The 25,252-nt window shown below is 46.0% G+C and overlaps 1 protein-coding gene across 9 annotated transcripts in view; it reads right to left on the bottom strand.

Annotated features, from left to right (window-relative positions):
- The window catches only part of SLC8A3 (solute carrier family 8 member A3), a 101,731-nt gene extending 89,921 nt beyond the window's left edge, over nt 1–11,810 (bottom strand). For 6 of the 9 annotated variants that reach the window (XM_086613074.1, XM_086613072.1, XM_086613075.1 and 3 more), the window contains exon 1: nt 10,045–11,810. In XM_086613074.1, coding sequence (XP_086469200.1) covers nt 10,045–11,810 — 1,766 coding nt within the window. The remainder of the gene's footprint in view (nt 1–10,044) is intronic. The other 3 variants (XM_086613079.1, XM_086613080.1, XM_086613081.1) reach the window with 2 other exon arrangements.
- Nucleotides 11,811–25,252: the final 13,442 nt, after the last annotated feature.

The following is a 25,252-nucleotide window of genomic DNA, read 5'->3' as shown; positions in this document are numbered from 1 at the left end:
ATAGAGATACCCTTTAATTTCATTAGATGTACCCTCCAGGGAGCAGGCTGTTACTCTATGCAGCAATTCACTTAAAGAAAGCCAACCATCACCTCCCCTCAAAAGTGGAAGGGAGGTGCTCTCAGGTGAAGTTTGTCGTTGCCGCGTATTTGTTTCCTGGGTCCCTCCTCTGCACACTTGCAGCTGCCTGGAACTCCCCTGCCTGCCACCCTGGACAGCCCTGCACTGCAAGGGAGGAACCCCTCCTCAGGAGCCATCGCCACCCACTGCCCAGGCAGCTGCTGGGCTCCCTTCCCAGTGAGGGCTCAGGAGATACAGTGCCACATGAGGTGCTGCATGCCAGGCTATATGTGCAAGGGAAAAAGCAAAAGCAGCTGCCCTGCTGTCCCAGCACAGCCTGCCTGTAGGACCGGTACCCCTAAACCACCAGTAGCCACCTCTGCACCACGGCACCTCAACTCCCCAGGCTCCTGCAAGCTAGAAGCACTGCACAGGGACACATGTGGGACCTGCTACTCCCCACAGAGCTCAGGGAAGAAAAAAATCCACATGTCCATGTATACTGATGCTCTCCCAGCACCAAAAGCAACAGCTCCTTTGCTCTTTACCCTCCTCTAGGGGCTGTGCACCAGGGAAACCACCCAGCACTTCTCCTCTCCTGCTCCAACACTGCTGTCTACAACTTAACTGTCAAGCCAGAGGAGATGTCACATCTGTTATGCCTTTTTTTGCTGCTCTGTACCATACAAAGGATGGGATAATCAGGCCCCCAAGCCTGGTTTGGTTTTTTTTGTCACCTCAAGGGAAAGCCAGCACCAGCTGCCCACCACAAAGTCTAATGACCTACTGAAGCTGCCATGAGCTCTGACTCCCACAGACTGTGTCTCACACCGCTCCACTTGTCAGACCGCAAAAAGAGCAAGGCAGACAGTTACGCCAAGAACTTGCTAATTACAGAAAATTAAGACCTTCCTACAGGACAGGCACCATGGTCACCACTGAGATACAGCACATGCAGCTCCTCACGCTTCCACGGTGCGGTAGCCTCACACGCCAGCAGTAGCCAGGCATCTGATACGCTCCACCCTGCCACAGCTCTCAGGTATTGCAGGATACAGCTGATCAGACCCTGAGAGCCCAGCTGCTAGGCAAGCAGTTATTGCTCATACACAGTCCCTTCACTGTGCTTTTGCATTATTCACAGCTCTGCCCACCTCTGGTGGTGTCAGCTAACAGGACACATCTGGGGGAAAAACTGCCAATTCACACATTCTCTCTCAACTCCACTACAGAAAAACTACTGTGAGCTATCAAAGCCAAATGCAATCCATCCCAAAATAAAGCATTTCTGATGTCTTAGAAAACAGAGTGCTCAGTGCTTCTTTAGTATTGCCCAGTCAATACACTCGTCCCGGCACATCTTTCCTAAAAAGAATTGTGGTCCAGTTGTCTTTACTAAGGGAGGTGGAAATAGAGATATTAAGCCAAAACTCTCAAGCAGATGAGGTAAAGGAGAGACCAACCCAGGAGGGAAGACAGGTAAAACAGAGATAAGCAGAGAAGAATATCTACATTAAACATTGATAGCTTTATCATGCTTTTTTCCCCTAAAGGATAAAAGCAGAGCAGCATGGCACTTAGGTGGGGATTTTCACAAAGGTAGGACCCGTTTGGCTTGCTTATCTCACGGAAAGTAAAACAGAGGCACAAAAGGTAATTCCTACCCCATTTGGCTTTAACAACATACTTTTACATGGAGCACCACAGAGGCACAGCAGCAGATAAACTGTTTGCGACACACTCAGCACAACAGCTTCAGCACTGGCAGAGGCAACTGCTCCTGGAAACTGTTTGGAGAGGCCAACAGAGGAAGAGGGAAAAAAGCTTCTTTCCTCCTCAGCACCTAAAAACACCGAAGGGGATCTTCCACAACCTAACAGGATGACCAGGAGATCAGAGCCATGGCTTTTGCTCACAGCAGGTAGAGCATCAAGCCTTTTATACCCAGAAGGACTCCCCACCAGCACCTGGAAAGAGAGCAGCAGGACACAGGGGAGGCTATCAGGGATGTGAGATCTAGAGGAGGGTTTCCACAAGCTGCAGTCCAGCTCTGCAGCTGCGCCACGCTCCACACAAGGCTACTTAGCGGATGTCTCTGTTGGCCTCCTAAGGCCAGGTCCTGCAAAGCCTGGCAGGAAGAAGTGGTCCTATGTGATGTTTGGACTTCCACCTCGCTGTCCTTCCAGCACAACCCACACAAAGGGCCTGACCAGCCAAGCAGCCAGGGCTTGCTCAACACCAGGACTGGCTTCAGCTGAACCGCTCACAGCAGTACGTGCTGGCACCCAGAGACTTGAGGGGCCTCATCTGTCAACAGCCCATCTGCTAAGACAGCTGTAAATATGTACCAGTCCACATTCCTCCCAGCTTTAAATCTGCTGTTTTCACTGAAGCTAAATGGAGGATGAACTTGGTCCCTGGTGCTCCTATCAGCTAGCACAGCAAATTCTCTTATCACCTTTTATCCTGCCCTGAGGTAAATAATAAACAAGCCACACTGCTGGCAACAGGTAAAGCATCTCTTATTTGAAACAGCTGCCACCTTCCACCACCATCAGCTGATTCTATTTAGCCACAACAAAAATGTGCTGGAGGACCTCTGGCTAGGGAGATTTTAGACTCTGCTGTTCTCTTCATCTCATTTAGAGACGGATAAGCCCATATCTAACTCGGAAACTTTGCCAGCACTCTAATCTGTTAGAAGTCACAGACACATTATAAAGATGCTGTAAGTTCCCACTGTGGGTTAAAAAAAACACAACAGTTTGTACTTGGAGTGATATATGATCTATCAAGCCTTGGCCACCCACATGTCTTCTTATCCCCTGAAGCTGCATCATTCAAACTGTGACTTCTGCTCCTTCTTAAGGAAGGAAGTGGAAAACAAATATGACCTGTGCGTAAAGGGCACAATATCTAAGCCACTCTTTTGCAAAGGTGCTCCACACAGTAATGCGTGACTCAGAATGAGTAAAGGAGGTAAAGCTCACCCAAGCCATGGTAGACTTATTTTATGTTGGATCAGTCCCGGCCTGTTGTTTGTTTTTAAACCTAAAACTTAGTGGTGTCATTTGGCAAGGTGGATTTCCCTGTGTTTGCTCTAAACTAGCAATATCACTGCCCTCTCCAATACCTCCCAGAACATCCCTTCCAAGGGTCTCCTACTTCGGGAGCCCATGAGCTTCCCAGGGACTTCTCTGCTAGATCAGATCACATACCAGGTCTGAAGAGCTGATCTCTACCACGTCTCTTTTGAGCAGGGGGTCTCAGACCTTGCCTGTTTAATGGTGTCACATAAACCCACACGAATGTCTCCTTTGATGGACATGAAGTCACAGTCTCTGAGACAGGATGTCATTTGTCCTTCCTCATGGACAGATGGCAAGTATGATCCCCTGACACCTGCCAACAGGACTATCTGGGAAGGTAAAGGTCAGCTCAGGGCTTCTCTTCTTCCCAGGATGGTGCCACAGTCTCACATTTCTGCAGGCTGATTTTACATACGCCCCAGGAACAGTCCCCTGACACCTTACACTAATCCTCTGCAGGTCACATCGCCTAGACCTCACTAGGATTGAAGGACTACAGTAGAAACCCAGAGCATGTGCGAGCATAAAGTACTTTAGTTGAATTAGAAACTGATACTGTTAAGAACACTGACATGAAAATTTCACAGCAAGAAGCAAATACAACAGCCTTTCACCACTGGCAGCATAGTGAGGGAAGGGCGTTTTTTTTTAGCTGGAGGACAGCTGCTACTGTTTTCCCTTAATCCGAATTAAAATCCAATTCGAGAACTTCTAATTTATGTGAAAGTGTAGGAAGAAAAAACCAGAAGGAGCTTACCCACTGATAGAAACAAGCTGCAGAAGACTTTGGACAATTAAATTTTAAGTTCAATCTCAAGAAGGCTCTAATGGGAAAGCAGCATGTCCTGAGAGAAGAAAACCACCAGCCTCACACAACAAATTCTCATTGCCTAGAATTCCACTACTTAGCCTTCATTTTTTGAGGGCTGTTCTCCTCAGAACCCAGAGCCTTAGGATCCATGCATGATGTACGAGAGCTGTTGAACAAGAGTGCAGACTAGATTACCAGAATCATTTTGGTATGACCTTGGTCATTAATTGGAGTCATCACAGCTGATATAAATAAAACAAGATCTGCAGATGCAGCACACCATGTCGTATGACCAAAATTTAATTTCAGAAAATGAGCGCCCAGAACTGCAGTTACTGTTGACAGCTTGGGGGAATAGTGAGGTATTGCAGCTACTGCCTATATCTGTACCAACCTGATTCACGATGGCTGAGGAGAGGTCAGTAAATCTGTAGGAATTCACTGTGGTCCTGAGTAACAGGAAACTACAAGCTTGTTGTACACAGACCTTCTTCTGGTTAAAGCACAGGCCAGCAGTTCAGGGAGATCAGTTATGCTCCTGCCCTTGCCTCTGATCTGCTGCATAATCCAGAGGGAAGGGAAGTCATTGTCTCTGAATTTTTACCCCCATCTGCAAAATGGGAGTAACAGCCCTTAATCTCCTTTGCAGAGTGCTATGAGATCTACTGATGAAACACCACGCAAAAAAGCTAAGTATCATTAATAGCATTCCCCTCAAAACGCCACAACCATGACTGCGTAGGTGATCAAATTAAAAAATTAAGTTGACAGTTTCCTCGAGCACTGAACAGCAAAAAGGAAGGTCAATTATTTACACCAAACGTCAATATGACATCCTTCAAACAGAAAACCACCACCCACCATTCACCACTGTCACCTTCACTAGATCTGCTGGGGAAGGCTAACAGCCACCACAGCAGCACCACGAGCGAGGTGTTAGGGCCAGGTACCTCTGCGTCCAAGTGTGAGCGTACAGGAGAGGAAGAGGAGAACCTTGACCTTCCCACCAAACAAGTGTGGCATGACACACACGAGAGAGGGCAGCTGCCTGGGCAGTTGTCAACCACCAGCCTTAGGGCACAGCACTAAGCAGAGCTTGACCCAGACAGGACCACCTCTGGCACAGCTCTGGCCTTCACATGCATGCATACACACAAGGTCCATGAGCCCCCCTGCCAGAAAAAGCCTGGAGCCTCCAACAGGAAGAAATGCATGTGGATTTCTATGGTTCAGTGTCATGGCAGCACTTCGGAAGACCAGCCCCACGGAGCTGAGCACGCCCAAGGCTCACAGGTGGAGCAGCCACAGCCAGGCATGCCACAGCCTGGGGCTTATCTGGGGAGAAGCAGACAAGGCGAGGCAATGTGCAACTTGCACACAACCTCCTGCCCAAATTCTAAAGTAAAAAACAAACAAACCAAACCTCTCAACTGCCTGTGGAGGCAGGCTTAATATGTTTGTCTCCAGCAGTCTCTGTTCAAATGGAGGAGACAGCCCTTCTGTTACTGAGAGCTCTGCCTAACACACACATAGGTAAGCAACTCTAGGTTTCCATACGTTACTGAAGTTCAGCCATGCTGACTTTGCAAAGAAGCTTTGCAGGCCCTTTAATACCAGTTTAACACGGCAGCATCTCTCAACACCTGGTTCCTTCCTGGGCCACAGACATCTGAGAACTACAGACTCAGGGCAGATGGCTACATATCTAGTAGCCTTCAGGTCCCGCAAGAAATTGAGCGGCCAGCAACAAAGGCAAGTAGGAAAGTAGACCTCTTGGCCTCAACCTTAACTCAGTACAGCTGCTGCAAGTGACATGGCCACAACAGAACTTGTCACCTTATTTTCTAGCTGGCATATCAATTAGCTACACTGGTAACTTGTGTATCTTCCTAAACTTTCTAAAGCAAGACCTAGGCATATTTCCATATGAATTTTAACAGTTTTAAGCAGAGGAAACAATTTAAACAGAGAAAACTTAAATTCAATTTAATGACTTGCTGGGAGTTCCCTTTATTATGTAAAAAGAAAATCCTTTAAAAGCCAATTCACTTTTTGCTGCGGGCTCTTAATGATTTCTTTATTGCTTGGACATGATTAAGCAGCTGGGTCAATCATTCTTCTACATTTTCATACCTCCAAGAACCTAACATTTATTTCCATACAAAATCATTTAATAGAAAAGTGTTTGGTCATCTCGCAAAAAAAAAAAAATATCTAAGTTTTGGACTTGATTTTTTGAGATTTTCCTTTTAGTCAACAAGAGAGCTAGGATTCTGCTCCAGCTGCTTAGGTCATATCTGACTCTCACTGGAGCAGGAGATCAGAAATAACAAATGTATTGAAAAACAGGCAGCACCATCAAATATTTGAGACCTGATCAATTCCCTTCTCAAAAGATGACAGCATTCAAGATTATATGGCTTGATTTATAGCTATCCAACACCCATACACATCCATACACGCACACACATACGTTGCATGGGACCATATTTCAGTAATAACAGCATTGTTTCAAGCCTCCTCATCTCAGCCTGCTTTCCCTTGTGCTCCCACCCAAACGTGAGTAAGGAAACTTTGACTGTGTTAGTCTAGAAAGAATCACAGAGGCAATAAGCAAGAGCCGGTGGCAGGATCCATTTCCGTCTCATTCTGTAATGTTTGCATCAACTCAAATTTTAGTCCCACATATTTTAGGGAAAGCCTCTTGAAGACAACCCTGAGATAAACATACCAAGATAAAATAAACTAAATGAAGAATTCTTCTCCATTTAGTTTTCAGGGAAAGTGCTTATCCTTGGCCCTGGGGATTTGGTAGATGGCAGCACATCTCCTGTAGTTTAACCTCAAGCATGCTGTGTAACCCAGCGCCCCTCAGATTACCCTAGCCATTGCTATGCTTAAGGAGGCCAACCTACAGACTACTTACAGATCACCTGCTGATGCAGAATGCAAGTGCAATTTTTCTTAATTCGTGTGTCAGAGAACAGGCTGAGAGCGTGAACTGAAACTTTACTCTCCTCCAGTTCAGAGCGGCCAGCACTCCTTTGTGGCTGCAGTTCTGTGGGGCCTTAGCATACCTGCACAGCCACAGCGAAGCTCAGCACTGTCTGACATGTTTGCAAGACACTTAACTCATTTCCTTCCTCCACAAGTTAAAATCTTTTCAAAGTGACTCCACAAGGAGAATGACAAGGTTAAAGCAGTGAGGTAGGCAAGACTCCCTCCAAGCAGCTCCTATACCAGCACAGAAACTAGAGCCCAAGCTTCACCTTTCCTAAGCAAGGGGCTAATCAGTAGGCTGCAGTGGGCAGCACATCACTTCTCACTGCTTTCTGACCCCCTGTCCTTAGCATCGTCTACTGCCAATCTTAAGCCTTGTGCTTTCCTGTCTGTTCTGCACCAGACTTCGTCGACCCTCAGTCCCCCACTTCAGCACACAGGGAATATCAGTGCCTCGTGGTGGATCCCTCCCAGTGGCAAGGCATTTAAGAGGCAGGACCTCAAATATTCAGCCAAGCAATCCACTGGCTATCAAGTGACCCAGTGTCTTCATACAGCCTCATAACAAGTGATACCAGGACCAGTCTCTCACATGCTGCCCTCTGGGATCAGCAAAACTGTCTGAAACACTCTATCCACCCACCTTCCCAAACTGGGCTGACTCAATCTGGATACTGTTTGTTGGAATAGTAGCATTATGGGTCTGAACTTCAAACCTGAATCACCTCAAATTTGTTTGCAGTCTAAATACTTCCTCAAAATTATTTTTCAGCATTCAGATTTAAAAAGCAAGAAAAGAAGGAAGAGATTAAACTCACCTATTACTGCTTTTAGGTTTCTACAGCTGCTTCCACCTGCACCTCAAAGAAGAGCTGGCAAAGTATAGGAGCTGACTTGTGTTCACTGAATTTAAAAGTATAGCAGCTGAGTTGTGTTCACTGAATTTAAAGGCCAAAGGCTGATTACTGAAAACTACCTTCACATGTTTCCAGCCCAAAACTCCATTTCCAGAAGACCTGGAGATTTAAAATGAAACCTGGGAGTGAATGAAGGCAGCCTGCTGGCTGATGTGATCTCCTGCCTTGTTAGGCTTATTAGTCTGATGAAGTGCTATGTTGAGCCAGCCACACTAATTCTAGCTTCAAAAGGAATTGATCTCTGCTAGCCACACAGTCTCCATGGCCACTGTGGCTAGCAGGCTTTGTTCCTAGCAGTCTTCTGATGCAGAAGTGAAAGTCACGTTAATGCATTAGGTGTGGGCACAGTTTTAGGTACACTACAAATGTCTCATCTGTGCTCTAGGGCATCTTCTCTGGGTCACAAACCACAGCGTTAAGCAACCTACGCATACCTTCATTTTCATTAGAGTCTGTCTCACAAGGATATACATGGTACTGCTGAACATGATTTGTTTCAACCCAAGTGAGGCAACTATGTGGCTATGCTCTGACCTTTTGTCATGCTTTTCAAAGACAAAAAGAAGTCTTACGTTGTCTGGAAGAAAGGGAGTACAGTTTGGAATAAGGCGGCTCATGGGCTTATTCTCTGGTACCTCAAACCTTCTTGTCTTTCACTGATGGGTCATTTTCAAGCAAGAGAAGCTTACTTTCTTCAGTATCTGGCTATATCCATTTTATTTTGGGGTCTCACAGGTGACTGTAACCACACAGCTGACATTCTTCTTCATTTTCTCTAGAGAAATCAGCTTGTGGCTCAATTAAGGAGACTAACCTGCATGGCCCATCTCCCTGAAAAAGCCAGATGAGGACAGCTGATCCTCTTCCATCTCTGATAGCAGCTGAACTCAGACAACCAGGAGTTTCTCTTCCTTTAATAGGAAGAACATATACTTATAATCAAGTATCAGGACTGTGGATATTAGCTGGATTAAACGGTTTAGTGGGCTAAGGCAGAAGGTGCTATTGAATTAGGGCATCCCTACTCTGTAGCGTTTAATATATTAACATCCTTTCGGGTACTGTATTGGGAGGCTTGGTACAAAGATTTCCTTTCTCTGATGCCAGTTGCAAGTCTGCACAATTCTTCCTTTGATGGCTCAAGTGATTAGGTGTTAACAAGAGGAACCTAGGCACTTAACACCAGGGAGCTTTAGCACCAGGTTCACAACCCCCTCCCTCTCCCTACTCAGCTAAGGGATTTTTCTCATTTCCCACTAATGTTAACAGCAGGTACTTAAAGCAATTAGACATTATCGCTTCTCTGGTCTTTATTACTTCCTAGCTCCATATCAGCTACTTTGTACACCATGAAAGAGCTGAATTTACAAGACTGGTGCAGACTATTCTGCTTCCCTCCTTTATTCTGTATGAAAACACTGGGTCATGGAGCCATATGGACTTTTAGACCATTATTGCCAATTGCCACGGTATTTTACAAGAGCGAAAACTACAGGTAGTAAAAGAACAGACATAGGGTGATCATAGAGAAGGTGACACGGGGAATGTGAGTAGACCATAGGGACATAAAGGCTGGAAGGATTTCACAAGTCCAGCAGAACAGCTTGCAGCTGTGCCTATGCTGTGAATTAGCTGCCACAGGGACCTGCGAGTTGCACAGGCAGCCTAGGGACACAGGTACGATGTGTTGATCCTGTGAAAATAAAGCCCCATGTCTACTGAGCAGCTCTCGCTTGCCTGGGAATAACTGTTGTAAACTTTTCATTTAGGGATTGCAATAAACTCCTGTGTGCTCTATGTTTGGTGTTCAAAAAGAGGCTTTCCCGTATTTGCCCAGCCAGGTAAAAGCTCCATCTTTTCCTCTCTCTGTACCTTAACTTTCCCTCAGCTTTAGTACAGGACCTTAGAGAATGATATATTTTCTTCCTATCCACCCCAGCCCCAGTATTTCTAAGCCTTGCTTTGTTATTCCCAAGAGGGAAGAGACAAGAGCTTTGAGCCCTTAAATCCTGCTGTCGGTTCTTGCCTGAAAGAGGTTAAGTAGGGAAACTGAAGGAAAGCTGAAGAAAGGAGCTTGTCCCTTGTCAGCATTCACCTGTAATGGATACAAAATGTGGGGTTAAACACCTGAACTAGATCCAGGAACAGAAACAAATGGGGTACTTACACAGTTTCATCATTCTTGAACTCCAACTCCCCGTAAGTGTCTTCAAAGTCTTCTCCACCTCCTTTCGCTGTCCCTTCTACTGTCCTAAATGGCACTATGACTGTACCCCGAGCACCTGATGTCCTTAGGACTTTGACTTCCATCACACCAATGCTCTCACTGACATGTATAACATCACACTCAAATGTGAAGATGCCAGCATGGTCATCATCCAGTATAGTCACTGTGGCTACACAAGGAGAAGCCAACATGGCCTTTGGGTACGGAGAGTTACTGAGCTCTGGAGGTTCCTCACTCTCCACCACACGGAGGTTACTGAGCCGCACAAAGAAATGCTCATCTTCCTCAAAGATGTCATCATCAATAATTCCCACCGAGAATTCCTTCTGGGTCTCCCCTGATTTCAAGACAACAGTCCCCTCTGTGAACTCATAGTCAGCACCAGCATTGGCAGAGCCGTCCTCTGTTTTATAGTCCACATAGATGGTCTTGGACATGTCTCCTCCTTTCCGCACCACTGTCAGGAGAACGGCACCACAGTTCTCGAGACACTGGTAGGAGCACGGGTCAAAATAAATTTTGGAGATGAATTCCTCAGGTTCATCTGGCTGCACCTCATGCAAGCTGGTGCTTTTCTTGGCTTGCTCAGCTGCATGCTTCTTCAGAATATTGCCGGCTCCCGTCATCATTCTGGTAGCTTGAATGCGATAAAAAGCTCTGCTCTTTTGCTGATGAGACAAGGCATAGTAGTTAGCCATCTCTACCAGTTGGTCCAAGTCCTTTTCCGGGTGTTTTTGCTTCAGATCCTTAAGGATCCGGATCATCTCTTTGCGAGATTCATCTACCTCCTTCCCCTCCATAGTCACCAAGTTTCCATCCAGAAAGTGAGAGTTCATCATCTTGCCATCCATCTCAATTCCCTTAGGGTGGTCACCTTCTGATTCTATGATAATGCCCCTGTGCTTGTCAGTACGGTACTTTTTGTGCATATACTTATAGAAAAGCAGACGTCTATCTGCTATCCAAGCCAGAAGGACGCAAAGTGGAAAGAAGAAAAGTGTGAGCAGACCTTCCCAGACCTGAACCACACCTGGAGAGAAGACAGCAAGGATCATGTACAACCAGATGTAAGCAAAGATGCTCCACGCAGCTGTGACAAAGAAAACCCTCAGGTGTTTTATCTTTCTGGTTTCCCCATCAGGGATCACATAGACACAGATGGCAATGATGATAAACATATTGAAAGCAGCGCTGCCAACAATTGTAGATGGCCCCAGGTCTCCAGCTATGAATCCATGCCCGCACACTTCTATCAGAGACAGAAGGATCTCAGGAGCAGAGGAGCCCAGAGCCATGAGGGTCAAGTTGGAAACAGTTTCATTCCAAATCCGAATGGTGGTCGTCGTGGTCTCTCCATTGGGTTTCTTAATTGTGATTTCTTTCTCTTGCGATGTAATAACCTCTATAGATGCCATGAAACGATCTGCAATGATGGAGACTCCAAGGAACATGTAGATCAGTGCTACAAAGTATACGATAACACGGGCAATTTTGTCCCCAAGGGATGGGTTTTCTGGGTACCATATTGGCAGGATAACACCTTCCTTGCAGTCAAAAGATCCTGAACACGAGCTGTTTTGTACTGAACTGGTTGAGTCTCCCGTCAGGCCAGCATCCACCTGCAAACCATGCAAAAACAGCACAAAAGTAACCAGCCCAAAATGGAGGAAGGCCGAGGTGACAGGCTGCAAGCTTAACCACGCCATACACAAGATGCAACTTCCACTGTGTAGATCCAAAAAGTCCGAGAACCTGAAACAAACAAAACAGAGAGGGGGAAGGGAAGCATGAGAGAAAAGGAAGATGCAACATTTACCCAAACGCACTTCAGTATCTCACCACTGAAGAGTACTGGTAGAGATGCAGGGGTTGTCTCTCTGTCATTTTGAAGAAGGTATTTAGCAGGGGCTCTAACAAACTGCAGCATTTACATGCCCAGCAGATGAAGATCAATTGCTAGAAAAGTAACTCAGAGGAGAAGTGTGTAGCCCACTCTTGACCTACAACTCATGTGCAATAAGAGTACTGAGTGCTCAGCTGCCACTCACCTCATGATGCCATGGTGTTCCCCAGCCCATAGCACTTCAACCCAGCACAAGAAACCAAGTCTAAAGGCTCCCCTGTCTCACCACGCAGGGGATAAGACAAGTCAAGGAGTCACTAGCAACATAAGAAGCACCATTAAAGGCCAGTAAGCAATCTCCAAATGAAATCCATTTGTTGGACGTAATTCAGTTACAAATTATGGAGTACCTTTGTGGCCAAACCATCCACATAGACAGCCCCTCCTAATAGGCTGCAGTCTCTAGAAGGGTCCTAGGGCTCCCCTAAGCTTCTCAGGCACAGGGCCTCCCCATGCTGGGAGGTAAAGATGTCAGCTGAGAAATTGGACAGAGGACTCACGTGCTCGGCAAAGCGTCAAAGGCCATTTTTGACTAGCCTTTCTATTGTGATCTGGAAAATCACATTTTACATTAATAATCCTATTTTAAAATGTTCACAGAAACCTACAAAACCACTGTAGTCAGAAAAAGCTGTGCTCATGAACCCAGAAGACACAGAAAAATGCGTGTACCCACCAACATTCCCTCTGCATCCCTACAAAACAGATATATTTTCAAATACCCTCTAAAGTGAAAGTAATCTCTAACCTAAAATACCACATGAAAACAAAGGAGCTGATCAAAGTATCACGTAAATTTGGCATATCACTACCCAATAATGCCTTCTATTACTTACAGACTACATTGCTGTAGGGCTTGCACCACTTAAAATTGGATTCTGAACCCTTCACATTGTCATGGATCATACTATTCTCCTTGCTCTGTAACAGGCCACAGGAAGAATTTGGTCTCAGGCTTAGCTGACAAATCACATTTGTGAGTCCAGACACAGCCAAGTATCTCACAGGAAACATCAAACTTAATAGCGGCATTATCTACAGCACTTGGAAGGTTCAAGAGCCTTAACTCCCACTAACTTTCATTGAGGTTTGCACTGCCAAATCAGTAGGGCTGGAATTCATTTCCTCTACCATTAACTATCTAAATCTTGGGCAGTAAGTTAAATGAAGTCACTTAGGCTCCCTTTGTAGTCAGAGGAAAGAGAGAGTTGCTCCCAGGGGATAATCCTTCCTGTTCCACCCCGTTTCAACCCAAAAGATGTATTTAGGACATGCATCTCCAGAAGGGATTTGGTCCCTTCTCATCTCTCTCCATGGTCTACAGAGGGTGCCCAGCCAGCTAATTTAGAGCAGATGCCTAACCTTCAGACAGTGACAGTCTGAAGAGATGAACTGGCCCCTGAACACTTGAGAAGGTCCCTCCTCTCTCCCTTGCACTGTAAATATTCCAGGCAACATTTTAATGTTATCAGCATTAACAAATGCATCTCAAATGGCTATTTTATCATCATGTTGGGTCGCTCGCCTCTTTCCAAAAGCGGGTGCAATCTTCCTGATATCAACAAATATGTTTTCAACTTTCAGATAAAAATCTATAAAGACAAGTGGAACGGGAAGGAAAGCGTGAACAAGGACTGCAAATGAACAAAACCGCTCCTGACAAAGCACAGCAGAGGGGAGAGAATTGATTATGCAGTATCAGGATCACAAATTCATATCTGACACCCTTGATATGAAAAAACAATACACTTCTTCATGCTACCTGGAGTAATTCAGAAGAGAGAGATTCTCCCATGTTAGCCTACTTACTTTCTCACTCCAATGCCTGCTTATCTGCTTGTCCACCCTAGCCCTGGTGCCTGACCGAGCCCCCAGGGATCAGAGGGACCCCAGCCCCAGTGAGGGCAGTTAGCCAGCCCCAGCCTTGAAACTCTCATTAAAATGCTTCACTGCCTGCTTAGCTCAGGGTCACAGGGAAGACAGAGCTACCCAGCACATACCAACTTGGGTTCAGTTTGACACTCCCATTTTGCCTTCCCTCTTGCTCTCCATGGTATTTTACCAGATTTCTGGCTGCAGGACGTTGGGAAATCCCTGAGAAAGGGCCAGCGAACACGCACAGAGGGACTATGAGCAGCAAGCCCAATATCTCTGGGCTGCAAGGTAGATGTGCGCACACGCACAGTAAAGATGACGTGTTCCAGGTGACTCTGACTCAAGGTGCACACGGAGACCAACTGCACAAGCACATCAGTGCCAAAAACACCCTGGGCACATCAGATCATCCTTTTCCGTACTGTAATTGCTGGCAGGTATCCACCAACCTCTTCCACTCTTCCAGCTCCCAGTTCCTATTTAACTGTAGCACAGCCAGTAGGTGCTGCGTCTTCCAAGATCAGCCAGGCAGAAACAGCTGACAGAAAGACGGGAGTAATTTCAAAAACATCTATGTGGCTCAAGAACCTAAATCTGATTTCAAAAATGACTTAAGAGTCCAAGTATCACTTAAATTCAGAGCCTTGACTAGGAATAGCACAATGACTAAACTGGCCTCTGAAATAAATCACTGCTACCACCAACCTCCCTCTCTGTGGGACAACCACCTTCTGTAATTAACATTATCTGTCTACCTTCTCTAACATTGTGATCGTTTCTATTGCTAGCCATTCCTCAACACACTCCAGGACCTTGCCAGTCCTTCTTAAATTTTTAATTTGATTTTAAGCAGAGGGTAATTTTATTATTATTCCTTAAACCAATCGTATGTTATTTCAAAAACAGCCTCTACCAGGGTAGCCTCTATTTACATGTTCAAACCCCCAAACTCAGGCTATGGGTTGTAGACTAAAATCTCAGAATTTTGGAATATTTTTCTTCACTGGTTTTCCCTTCCTTTGACAAACATTTTAACGTTAAGTGGAGGTCACAATCATTTTCTAAAATGATATAATAATGACCTGATCCTGCAATTCTTTGACAAAGAGAGAACTCCCCAGTGGGATCAATAGGAACTTTGCCCTCAGACACACTGTCTAATAAGATCTTCATATGTGTTCATTAACATGAAAAGCATCAACCTAACGAATCTGAAAAACACAGTGAAGCATTCTTACTGTCATCCCACCATTGGGAACTGGTGCAAAAGTGCTTTACAACATAGAATAAAACTATAAAATTTTAAAACTGCTGTTAATAAAACATGGAGGTAATAGTTTTAACATTCAGGTAACAGAGGACAGAATAGTTAAAACTCGCTCTGTAGCTCTAGGTCAGCAAGGTTGCTCATCCAAGGCACAAGTTTGCCTTCAGATGTATCTATTGAACTCAGTCCAGAGATCACTGGAGGGGATCTACATAGCTCTGGCCAGCCCAGAGTGAAGTAGACACGTCCTCTATCCCTCCTCTAAGTAGCAGCATTGATCTCAGCAGGGCAAACTGTGATGAGAGCCACCCTTCAGCACGAGTCCTGCTCTGACGACGAGAGTTGAGGTGAGCTTGCAGCACGGTCCTGAGTCACTGCCAGTCACCCAGAAGGCATCACAGTGTCACTCCTCCTATGCCAGTGTGACAAAACACATTCACATCTGGCACAGAGAGGTGTCATTCCAGCAACGTCACTGCCCTGGCCCTGCGGGATGCAAACAACAGGCAGCTGCAGCAATAGTGAAAGTTGGTTGGTATTGGGTGATCTTCAGGTTTATACCATTAGGATCACGATTTCCACTACCTCTTTGCTCACAGACATCATTTTTCTCCTACAGGTCTCTTCCCCACTATTACTATCACACTGAAAACACACAAATAAAGGCAGTGGTACTGCGTGAAGCGTGCCCTATCCAGTAGGGTAAGTTCAAAGCACACAATCAATGCAAAAGAGAGACAAAAAGCTGAAAATATCCATGCGACAGAATGAGCTAGTGTTCAAGAGCAAGGCTCTGGGAAGATGCATAACAATTATTTTAGCAGGGGGAACTCCCTCTCCTACAAGAGTTGACAATGGCCACATGATCCATAAATATAACTGATAAATAAAAAGATCAGTTCTTGAAGTACTTCTGGAGACAATCCAGAAAGTAGCAAGGAGCATGCTTGTCACAATTAAGCCTGCAATAGAAATTACTTTTAGACAACTATCAAGCTCATTACATCTTTTATAATAGCTGAGTTTCAGAAGACTGATGCTTTGTCCAGAGAATTTGTGGATGTCACATCTTTGGAGGTGTTCAAGGCCAGGCTAGATGCAGCTTTGAGCAACCTGATCTAGTGGAAGGTGTCCCTGCCCATGGCAGGGGGGTTGGAACTAGATGATTTTTAAGATCTCTTCCAACCCAAACCATTCTATGATTTGTCTGCTGTGGATCTACAACGAGATAGAAAGCTGGGAAGACTATATTTATCCCTCATAATTTAGCTTTTTGTAAATAGCGGCTCACATGACTCAAAAGGCAAGGATATTTTAAAAAAAAAAAAAAGCATTCACAACAAGAAATCAAATCAAGAGGCAACATAACACAGGGATGACTGCAAATACGTAACCTCCACATACCAAGTTGTCAAGATCACTGATCAGTAAATACAAAACCTAAGGCAAACCTCTGAGTCCCTACTAATTTCTTATTTGGGCAAAATCACCATAAAAACCTTTGGATTTGACCTGCGAATAAGATTAGGTTGTCTGGCACCTCCTCTCCTTCCCCTCTACCTCCCATCCCCCAAATAAATCAGACACACGAGTGCATCTGTGGCCATATATCCTCTCTCCCCTGACTCCAGACTGGCCAGGAAAGGCTGCTGATTAGATCTGAGTGTAGAGTGAGCCCCGTTCAGGCGTGGGCGCTGCTCCAGGGCCAGACAGAGACATCTCAAGATCAAGGGTTCTGTCTGCTCGACAAGCATCTGTACCAGAACAGAGCGGACACAGCATTGCTATTAGTGTCATCTTATAGCCCCACTTCGAAGCTGGAGGAGATAGAAATAAGGTTCAGCTTAATTACAAGACCTCACACTCCTCAGCTCCAAAATGCATACAAGCTTCTTCACTCAGCACACATTTGGGGTTTTTTACAAGCATCAGCAAAAATTGAAATTATAGCCTTTCTGCCAAAGAATACAAAATAACTGAGTTTTAACAGAAGAGGTATTATACCTAATTCACATTCCTCCCTCCCCCAAAATAAAAGCATAACAAAATATTTAATACAAAACAAAGCATATTTTTCAATTGTCTCCATCCAGATGCTATTGAGCCCTTTGCTCATCACTACAAGAGTACTCAGAGCATAAGTTAAGGTCTACCTGCAAGCCAAAAGCCAGAGCTGTGTAATTAGATACATTTTGTCAGACAAATGCAGATTTCCAAGCACAGACCTGGCCTTAAACCATCACACTGATGGCACACGTCTACCTGATACGAGCACAACCATGGACCCCAAGCTGACCTTACACAGGTTATGGCACAGCAATAGGTAGTTCAGCTCCCTACTACAGCACCAGCTAGGTTTTATGAGGAAAAAGCACTGTAACTCATATTTAGGCCACGACAGATCCCCGCAGTTTGGCTCTATGGAAGAGTTACAACAGGGAGCCGTAGGTGCTTGTTGCTTTGCACTTCACAGTAAACATGCCAAAACCCAGAATTAGCTGTCTACAGAGTAACTCCTTTGGTATGTGTCAAAACCAGCTTTTCTTCTCTCAAGATCATGCAAAAAGCTACCATAAAAATCCCAGCTCTCATAGCAAGTGTTTTAATATTTACAAGCTGGTGTTTCTACTAATTTGAGTAGTTCCTACCATCCTAGCATGGTGAACGGGTGTTAATTCACATAATGTCTCAAGTCTACTAATCCCTTATAGAAACATTGCAGTTACGTTCACTGATTCCAGGGGCTGACCCAAATGGAGCACGAGTCTGTGCTCGGCTAGGAGCAACCTCCCAGCACTCAACTTGCCCCAGGGAACTCGTCCATGACATTTTTTCTGTATTTTCATATCCGTGAAGCTCCTGGAGCAGCAGTGCCATACATAGCTAGCCCATAAAGATGCCCATACTTAATTGTCCCCTTCCAGTACTGCACCGGCTGCACTTGACCAGCCGGGCATTTTACATCCTCACTCTGACTTCAGCTGAAAACTATGGGTACAGGATAGATGGATATATATGGATACAGGAGCTGTGGTTTACGCTCTGTGCACAGATTATGTAAAGGAGGAGGAGGCAGACACGGAAGGAAACCCTTCAGTAAGTGGCCACAGCCATGCTCCTGATAGTCATCCTTATTCCTGGTGAGAGAGAGCACAGCCTCCTTGGGAGCCACGGCACACTCGCTCTTCCATTCCCAATGCGTGTCCATATGTCTGAGATTCATCAGGCTAAAGGACAGTGAGTGTTACCCTTTTAATTTTTTCTCCCCAGAACTGTAGCCTTTTTACATTCAGAAAACAAAACCTGGTATTTAGGCTGACACGCAGATTAGTAGTGTCCATCCTCCTGCTTAAAAAGCAGTATTATCTGCTCTGATATAGATGTTTTTTTTTTCTTTTCATTAATATTACACAATCTCACTGTTGTTTTTCTGAACAGTGTTCTGTAGTACTTTTGAGTAGCCAGTTCACATGGGAGATGCAAGGAATGTCCAGAGGTCATCTGGTCCAACCCCCCTGCTCAAGCAGGGCCACCTACAACCAGTTGCCCAGGACCATGTCCAGATGGATTTTGAACATCCAGAGGATATTCAAGGACGAAGGATGGAGTCTTTACACCCGTGCCATTGCTCAGTCACTCTCACTGCAAAAAAGTGAAAAAGTGCAGTATGGAGTCCAAGTTTGCTTGTGACAACTACATGCAGTGTTAGCGCATGGGACACCAGAACAAACTCACACTGTGTACAAACTGCACTGGGAGCTCACTGCAGTGCTTTGGTGGCAATCACGTGCATATTTGGCAAAAAGTCCCTGTCGAGACCTTTTGGAAGTTGCTGGGAAGCCTCCAAACATATCTTCAAACATCAGTCCTTTTATTGCCTTTAGAGGTATTTCTAAACGCAATTAAAGCCTTTAGAATACCAGTGCTTGAGTACCAGCGCACATCTGAACATACAATTCTTTGTGGTCTCAATGCCCCTAAATTGAGAGGGCAGGTACTTCCAAGTGCCTTTGTGATGGTTTGATGGGGGGGGGGTTCTGGTGGCAGGAGAGGGGATTTGCTCCCTGTGACTTCCCTGGTTTTGGAACCAAGTCAGACCCGGTTCTGGCCACCAGATCGGATTCCCATCCCCCTCAGGGTTGAGCCAATCGGCACCTCTGCGAATTGCCCTATTTAAGCTGGGACAAAAGGAACTGGAAAGGTGCGCTTTGCCCAGGAGCGAGGAGAGAAGGGAGAAGGGCACTGCCCCCACTCCCTGGCTCCCAGCCGGGCGGCTGCCTGCGCTGGGCCAGCGCCACCCGGGGAACTCAGGGAGCAATCCACTCCCGGGGTGCCCGCTGGGCCAAGTTCACCCAGAGAGGACTGAGATCTGAGAGAAACAGCCACACAGACACCGGGTCAGTGAGATAGAACGGGATGAGATGCACCGGAGCTGAGTTACCCCTGCAACCAGTGGCGAGATGGCAGGCGGCCCCCCTGCAGCCAGGACAGACTTGGTGGAGCAGAGACCCACTCGCAGCCTGTGGAGAAGCCCACGTTGGAGAAGAGATGCCTGAGCCTGAGGATGGTCATGGAGCATGGGACGCACGAGAAGGTAGAGAGGCATCTAGAGTATGTGGGACAACCCACACCAGAGCGAATGGCAACAGCTCCCTACGAATTTGAGACTGTGGTAAAGCCCGCACTGGAGCAATCCGATGGGGAAGGATTGCATCCTGTGGGTAGGACTCACACTGGAGATGTCTGTGGATTTTTCCTTGTCAGTAGGGGATCCACTGGAGCAAGGGAAAAAGGGTGTAAGTACTCCTCCTCCTTTAAGAAAAGGAGCGGCAGTAACAACATGGGATGAACTGACCTGCACTCCCCCAGTCCCTGTCCCCCTGTGCCACTGGGGGAGGAGGTAGAGCGGGGAAGAAAAGGAAAGGTGAAGGGGGGAGGTGTTGTTTTTAAGATCTGGCTTTGTTTCTTTTTATCCTCTCAAGTAACTGGTTTTGTTTGTCCCTATCCTTTTAAGTAACTCTTAATAAATCGCTTTGCTTTGAGAAAGTCGAGTGTGTTTTGCCCGGGACCATGGTTGGTGGGTGCTCCCTCTGTTCTTGTCTCAACCCTCAGTCCTTTTATTATATTTTATTCCTCTCCACTTCACTGGGGAAGGAGCGATAGAGCGGCTGTGTGGAGTTTAGTTGCCGGATCGGCCTAAACCACGACAGCCTTCTTCAAGCCCTTGATTTTGTGCCTATGATGTGAAAGGCCCAGTGAAGAGGCTGAAAGCCCTTCCTTTGAGGTTTAGGAGGTGAAGGGAAATAAAGAAGTGGAGTTACTGGGTCACTCGCTCAGTGCCCCACCCCGTCTCTTCCACTGACTGCAGCTGATGGAGACAATCTGGAGCTGGCACCCAACAACACACAGGGTTGCAATAAACACCAACTCCTCTGCTGCAGTCTTCCAGGCACTGGTTTTCATCAGTTTCCGTCTTGCTGGTTTATAAAGAGCAGCAAAGACCATGTGGGGAGGGGAGGGTAAGGGAAAAAAAATTATTCCAGCAGTGTGAGGAAAACTTCTTGTCAGTAAGAGACATTTTATGTACTGCCCATGGCAGCACACAGGGTGCGTTATTTACTGCTCCTGCTTCACAGACATATTATACTGCTGGTTTAGGTGCCACCATCAGAGTGCAACTCATCACCCAGTGACTCACAGCATCCTAGAGGAAAGATGACAGCGGCAACTCATGACATTTCTTTAGCACTCGGGTGACAGATCTGCAATGGCTACAATTAAAGTCCCTAGAATTTGTTGTCAGCAGCATATTTGTGCTGCAGAACCAGTAGTTATTTGTATACAGAGCCATACTAAGTGGTAAATAAGAAGGGAAAAGGTGACGTTGTCGTATCTCACTCTCTTTAGATCCAGAATTAGTTAAGAAAAACACGAGTTTTCTGTCACAAAACACTCATTTGAGGCAAACAAAACAAATCACATGTTGTGCTGGATTGGATGTAATGAGTAGCTGGGCAGGGAGTCCTTCCCCTGCCAGCTCATGGGCTCCTGGGGCAGCCACCAGCCAGCCAGGCTGGGTGCTAACCCCGGCACCAGGGGCACATGCTGCTCCCATCCTCCAGAAATGGGCCTGTTTCTTTCTGAACTTCTCCTCCAAGGAAAAAGAAAATTTCCGATTTTTTTTTTTGTCCGAATACAGCAAAAATATGTTTTTACCAAAAATGCCATGTCACATACAACAGAAATTATCAGCCCTCCACAAGTCTATTCAGAAGGGCTCATTCCTGACTCAGTGAGAAAGAAAATATTTATAAAGTGAATGGACGCAGAAGCAGCACAAACGGGGCAGTGGAAGAGCGGGCAGAAAACAGGGAGAAAGGAAGAGAACGAAAAGGCTACACTACAGAAATCATCTTTACCACTGCAGTGAAGAACAAGTGGTTGTCATTTGTCGTGTTAAACTGAAGACTTCTACACTCCTCTGTGTCACAGGCACAGAAATGGGGTAGATAGAGTAGGCTCTTGCTTAGACCAATTAGCATAGGCTTCACTAATATTAGAATTAGTTAGACCAGAGCCAGAAGAGTTGTCTGGTTCATGTCTTGGGCCATCGCTGCATTGGTCCCCTGGTGAACCTATTCCCTGGTACTTTGTCCAGCCCAGTTTTAAATTACCCAAGTGATGGCATTTCCACAACTTCTCACAGAGACTCTGCCATGAAGTACTTTATCTCAGATGTTTTAACTATCTTCTCTATATTTGGGATGAAATTTAAAAAAAATATGCTGCTAGTTCTCATTATCCTGTCCTTGGAGCACTCTCAACCATTTTCCTTTCTGCCCAAGATTTACATGCTTCAGATACTTGTAAATAGCTGTTCTCCACCAGAGTTATTCTTTGGCCAAAGCACACAAATTTATTTTAATCTTTATAAATTAGCCCAAGCTGTCCTTTAAGCATTTATCTTCATCTCCTCTCGGTTCTCCATCTTCGAGGTGGTCAGATCTTTGAGGTGGTCAGAAGCAGCCGGGCATCTGGGAGCGCCGTACCTCAGCGCCTGCCCCCACCGAAACCAGCAGCAGATCTGCTCTTGGAGCAGGACAGCTCAGCCTGGGCAGTGAAGTCTCTCAGCTCTGCTGTACAGCAGGTTTTCAGGAGGTACGGGACTGTTAACAAAGATTAATCAAGAAGGATGCACAGAAGCTCACTGCTTTGCTTGCTTTCAAAGGTCCCTCCGCTTGTTTGTGGTGTCCCCAGTGTGGCGGGGCTCATGCGAGGAGCTCCGTGCTGACTGCCATGCGCGGAACGAAGGCAGAGGTTTCCAGTTTCAACCAAAAAGTCAGAGCCTCCAGCTGAGAGGAGGGAAATACACTGTAATGCGCTCGCTGCTTCTGCGGATCTGAGCACAGCAGGAGGCATGAAAAATGCACTGAGCTGTGGGTTATCCTCAAAATACCTCCCATTTCACTTGGGAGGTGCCAAAACCTGTCAATTCACCCATTTGAATACAGTTATAAAATAGGATTTCACACAGCACCCTCACCCTTTACTGACATGTTTCCACACGTGTCTCTTATTGACAATTCAGATATCTCAAACCTTCAGTGTTTTTTCAGCTGCTAATTCTGCAACTGCTTTAAAAAAAAAACCACTCACATCTACCATGATTAATTCATCCTTCGTAAATCCAGGCTGTTTATTGCTCTTTGTTCATTTATGCACTAGCTGTTTACAGATTTTCTCTTAATATTAGCTCTGTTATTTGCTAGAGACTCAAGTCATATTTACCATATGGTAATTGCAGAGACAACATGGGCAACAAGCAGCAGAAGCTGAGCTGCTATGGCAATTACAGTAAGCGGCAGCGGTCTCCGTTGCAGTCTGCTGCCCCACCTTCATTTCTTCTCCCCTCACCCTCAGACAGCTTTCCTTGTGGGCTCCACAAAGCCAAATGCCACTTTGATCTCTATAGCAAAGACGGGCAGAGTATTTGTTCTTTGCTATGGCATGACCAGACAGGATTATTCACCTTTTTCCTTTCAGTCTGTGTTTCAGCTGCATGTCTGCCCTCCCTGGCTGCCTGCCCCGCTCTGTCCTGTCGAGGGTAGGTAATCTGAAACACCGTCTGGAGCTAGTCACCCTCAATACCCACATTTTCTCTCTTGCCGTTACAACAGCACTAACTTCCTCCTCTGCCCCATTCATGGTCTCAATGCGTCCCAGATATTTCACCAAGGGAGTCACAAAGGACCAGATTTTACTGGGTAGTTAGAAGCTTAATGGAGCAGCTCTTTAACCCACTTGGACACCTTGACCCCACTGAAATCACAGATTTTCCACTGGACACCTAAACACAATTTAAAATTCCTGCAGAAAACCAGAGATTACTACGATGGGCCACAGCTGTCCTCTCCAACAAAAGACATGAGGTTTATTTCTTGGTTCCTGCCAAGAGCACTGGGCAGGTATCACACCCAAAAGGCGTAGGGCTAAGCCAGGTAAATACGTGACTTGATCCTTCAAGAAGATTCAAAAGATCAAGATTACCTATATGTGCATGCAAGCTTGGGAGCGGTGCATACAACCAAGCACCTTGTCTGTAAAGGATGAGGCTCCTCCCTTGCCCTTTCTAACACGCCTGCATCAATACTACCCTAATTCCCAGCAGTCAGCAAGTCTTAACTTAGATACTAGTGAGGAACATTTGAAAACTGGATGCAGGGCATCGTGTATCAGAAGAATTTCCTAGCAAATTATGTAATAATCGTGCTGCTGTTTGTCTCCAAAGTGTAAGCAATAGCATTTTCATAGAATTCAGAGCACTACTTAAACCAGTTTCCCTCCCTCAACCCTCCCCTTCAAAAGCCTTCTTTTACTCAAAGTCATCTTAAAAGTGAGGACTATCTTTCCAGCCCACTCAACCTACACACCATCAGCTGAAGGCCAACAAGAAAGAAGAGAGAGAGGATCCTTAGGACCAGATTTTCTCTGGAGTAAATCAGCACAGGTCCAACGGGCCCAAGTCAGCAGAGCCTGCTTATTCAACTGAAAGAGCTTCCTGAGGAGCTTTGGCAACATTTCATATAACGTAAACCTCCAGAAAGAAAAGCTTCATCTATTTCCTCTTTGCAACTCAGGTCATGCACATCAGCTGAGGGGCATCTTCCTGCTTCTTCCATACCAGCTGTATTCCTGCCCATCCCACCCTGGGTCCTCCCTCCTCCCAATGCTCCATGCTGGCCCCAGATTTGCTACAACTAGTCCTGCCAACAGGAGCAGCTGAGTCATGGGAGATAACCACATCAGCCAAATGCACTGAAAAGAGACAAGGGAAGGAGAAAATCCTCCTTCCTCCCACAGCCCCAGACCTCAGCAAACAAGCCCTGGAGTCTCCCTCCTTCACCATGTGCCCAGTGTCACCTTGGATCAGCATCCTGAAGTGCATCATCTTGGAGGTACAATGACAGGAGCAACCAGCTTAATGCAGGTGCTTGGATAACATCTTCATCCCATCCAGCTGCCCGCTGTACAGCCTATTTAAGCCACCATCACAGAGAGAGAAGATGGCCTCTATCCAGCCATGGAGGGGCACAGTCTCCATTATAGATGTAGTATAGTAGTCCCACTACTCGAGTAGTCCCTCGAGTTCCCTTCTTTATCTTTCCATCCATTTCTTCCAACAGAAGATTAAAACTGGGATGTGCTCTACTTGCTTTGAAGTCCAAATGTCTCCTAAGACAAGGCTAAGGCAAGAAAACTGCAGAGTCCCTCTCTTACTGGGAGTTTCGGTGGAGGACTAACTTGAGCGACAGCTAAGGCAGGAACGAACAGCCTGTTTTCACAGCCTTACTCCACACTCTGACCCCATCCCCAGCTCCCTCAGCCCAGAAAGCCTCTCCTGCCCAGCTGTACTTCTGTGGTGGTGCTCTGAATCCAGCTCTTCCTGCCATCACTGATGACAGTAACTCCTGCCATCTGGTAAAACCTGTCACAGTGATGGAAAAACCTGCTTCACCCAGGAAAGGAGCAACAGTTCCCAAACACCAGCAGGTGAGGAGCAGTGGGACAGGAAGAGCAATCCCCTGGGCAGAGCCACCGTTACT

This window comes from Tauraco erythrolophus, chromosome 6 (assembly GCF_009769465.1).
Source record: "Tauraco erythrolophus isolate bTauEry1 chromosome 6, bTauEry1.pri, whole genome shotgun sequence".
NCBI lineage: Eukaryota > Metazoa > Chordata > Aves > Musophagiformes > Musophagidae > Tauraco > Tauraco erythrolophus.
The sequence above is the reverse complement of the archived record's forward strand: the minus strand, read 5'-3'. Positions and strand labels throughout refer to the sequence as shown.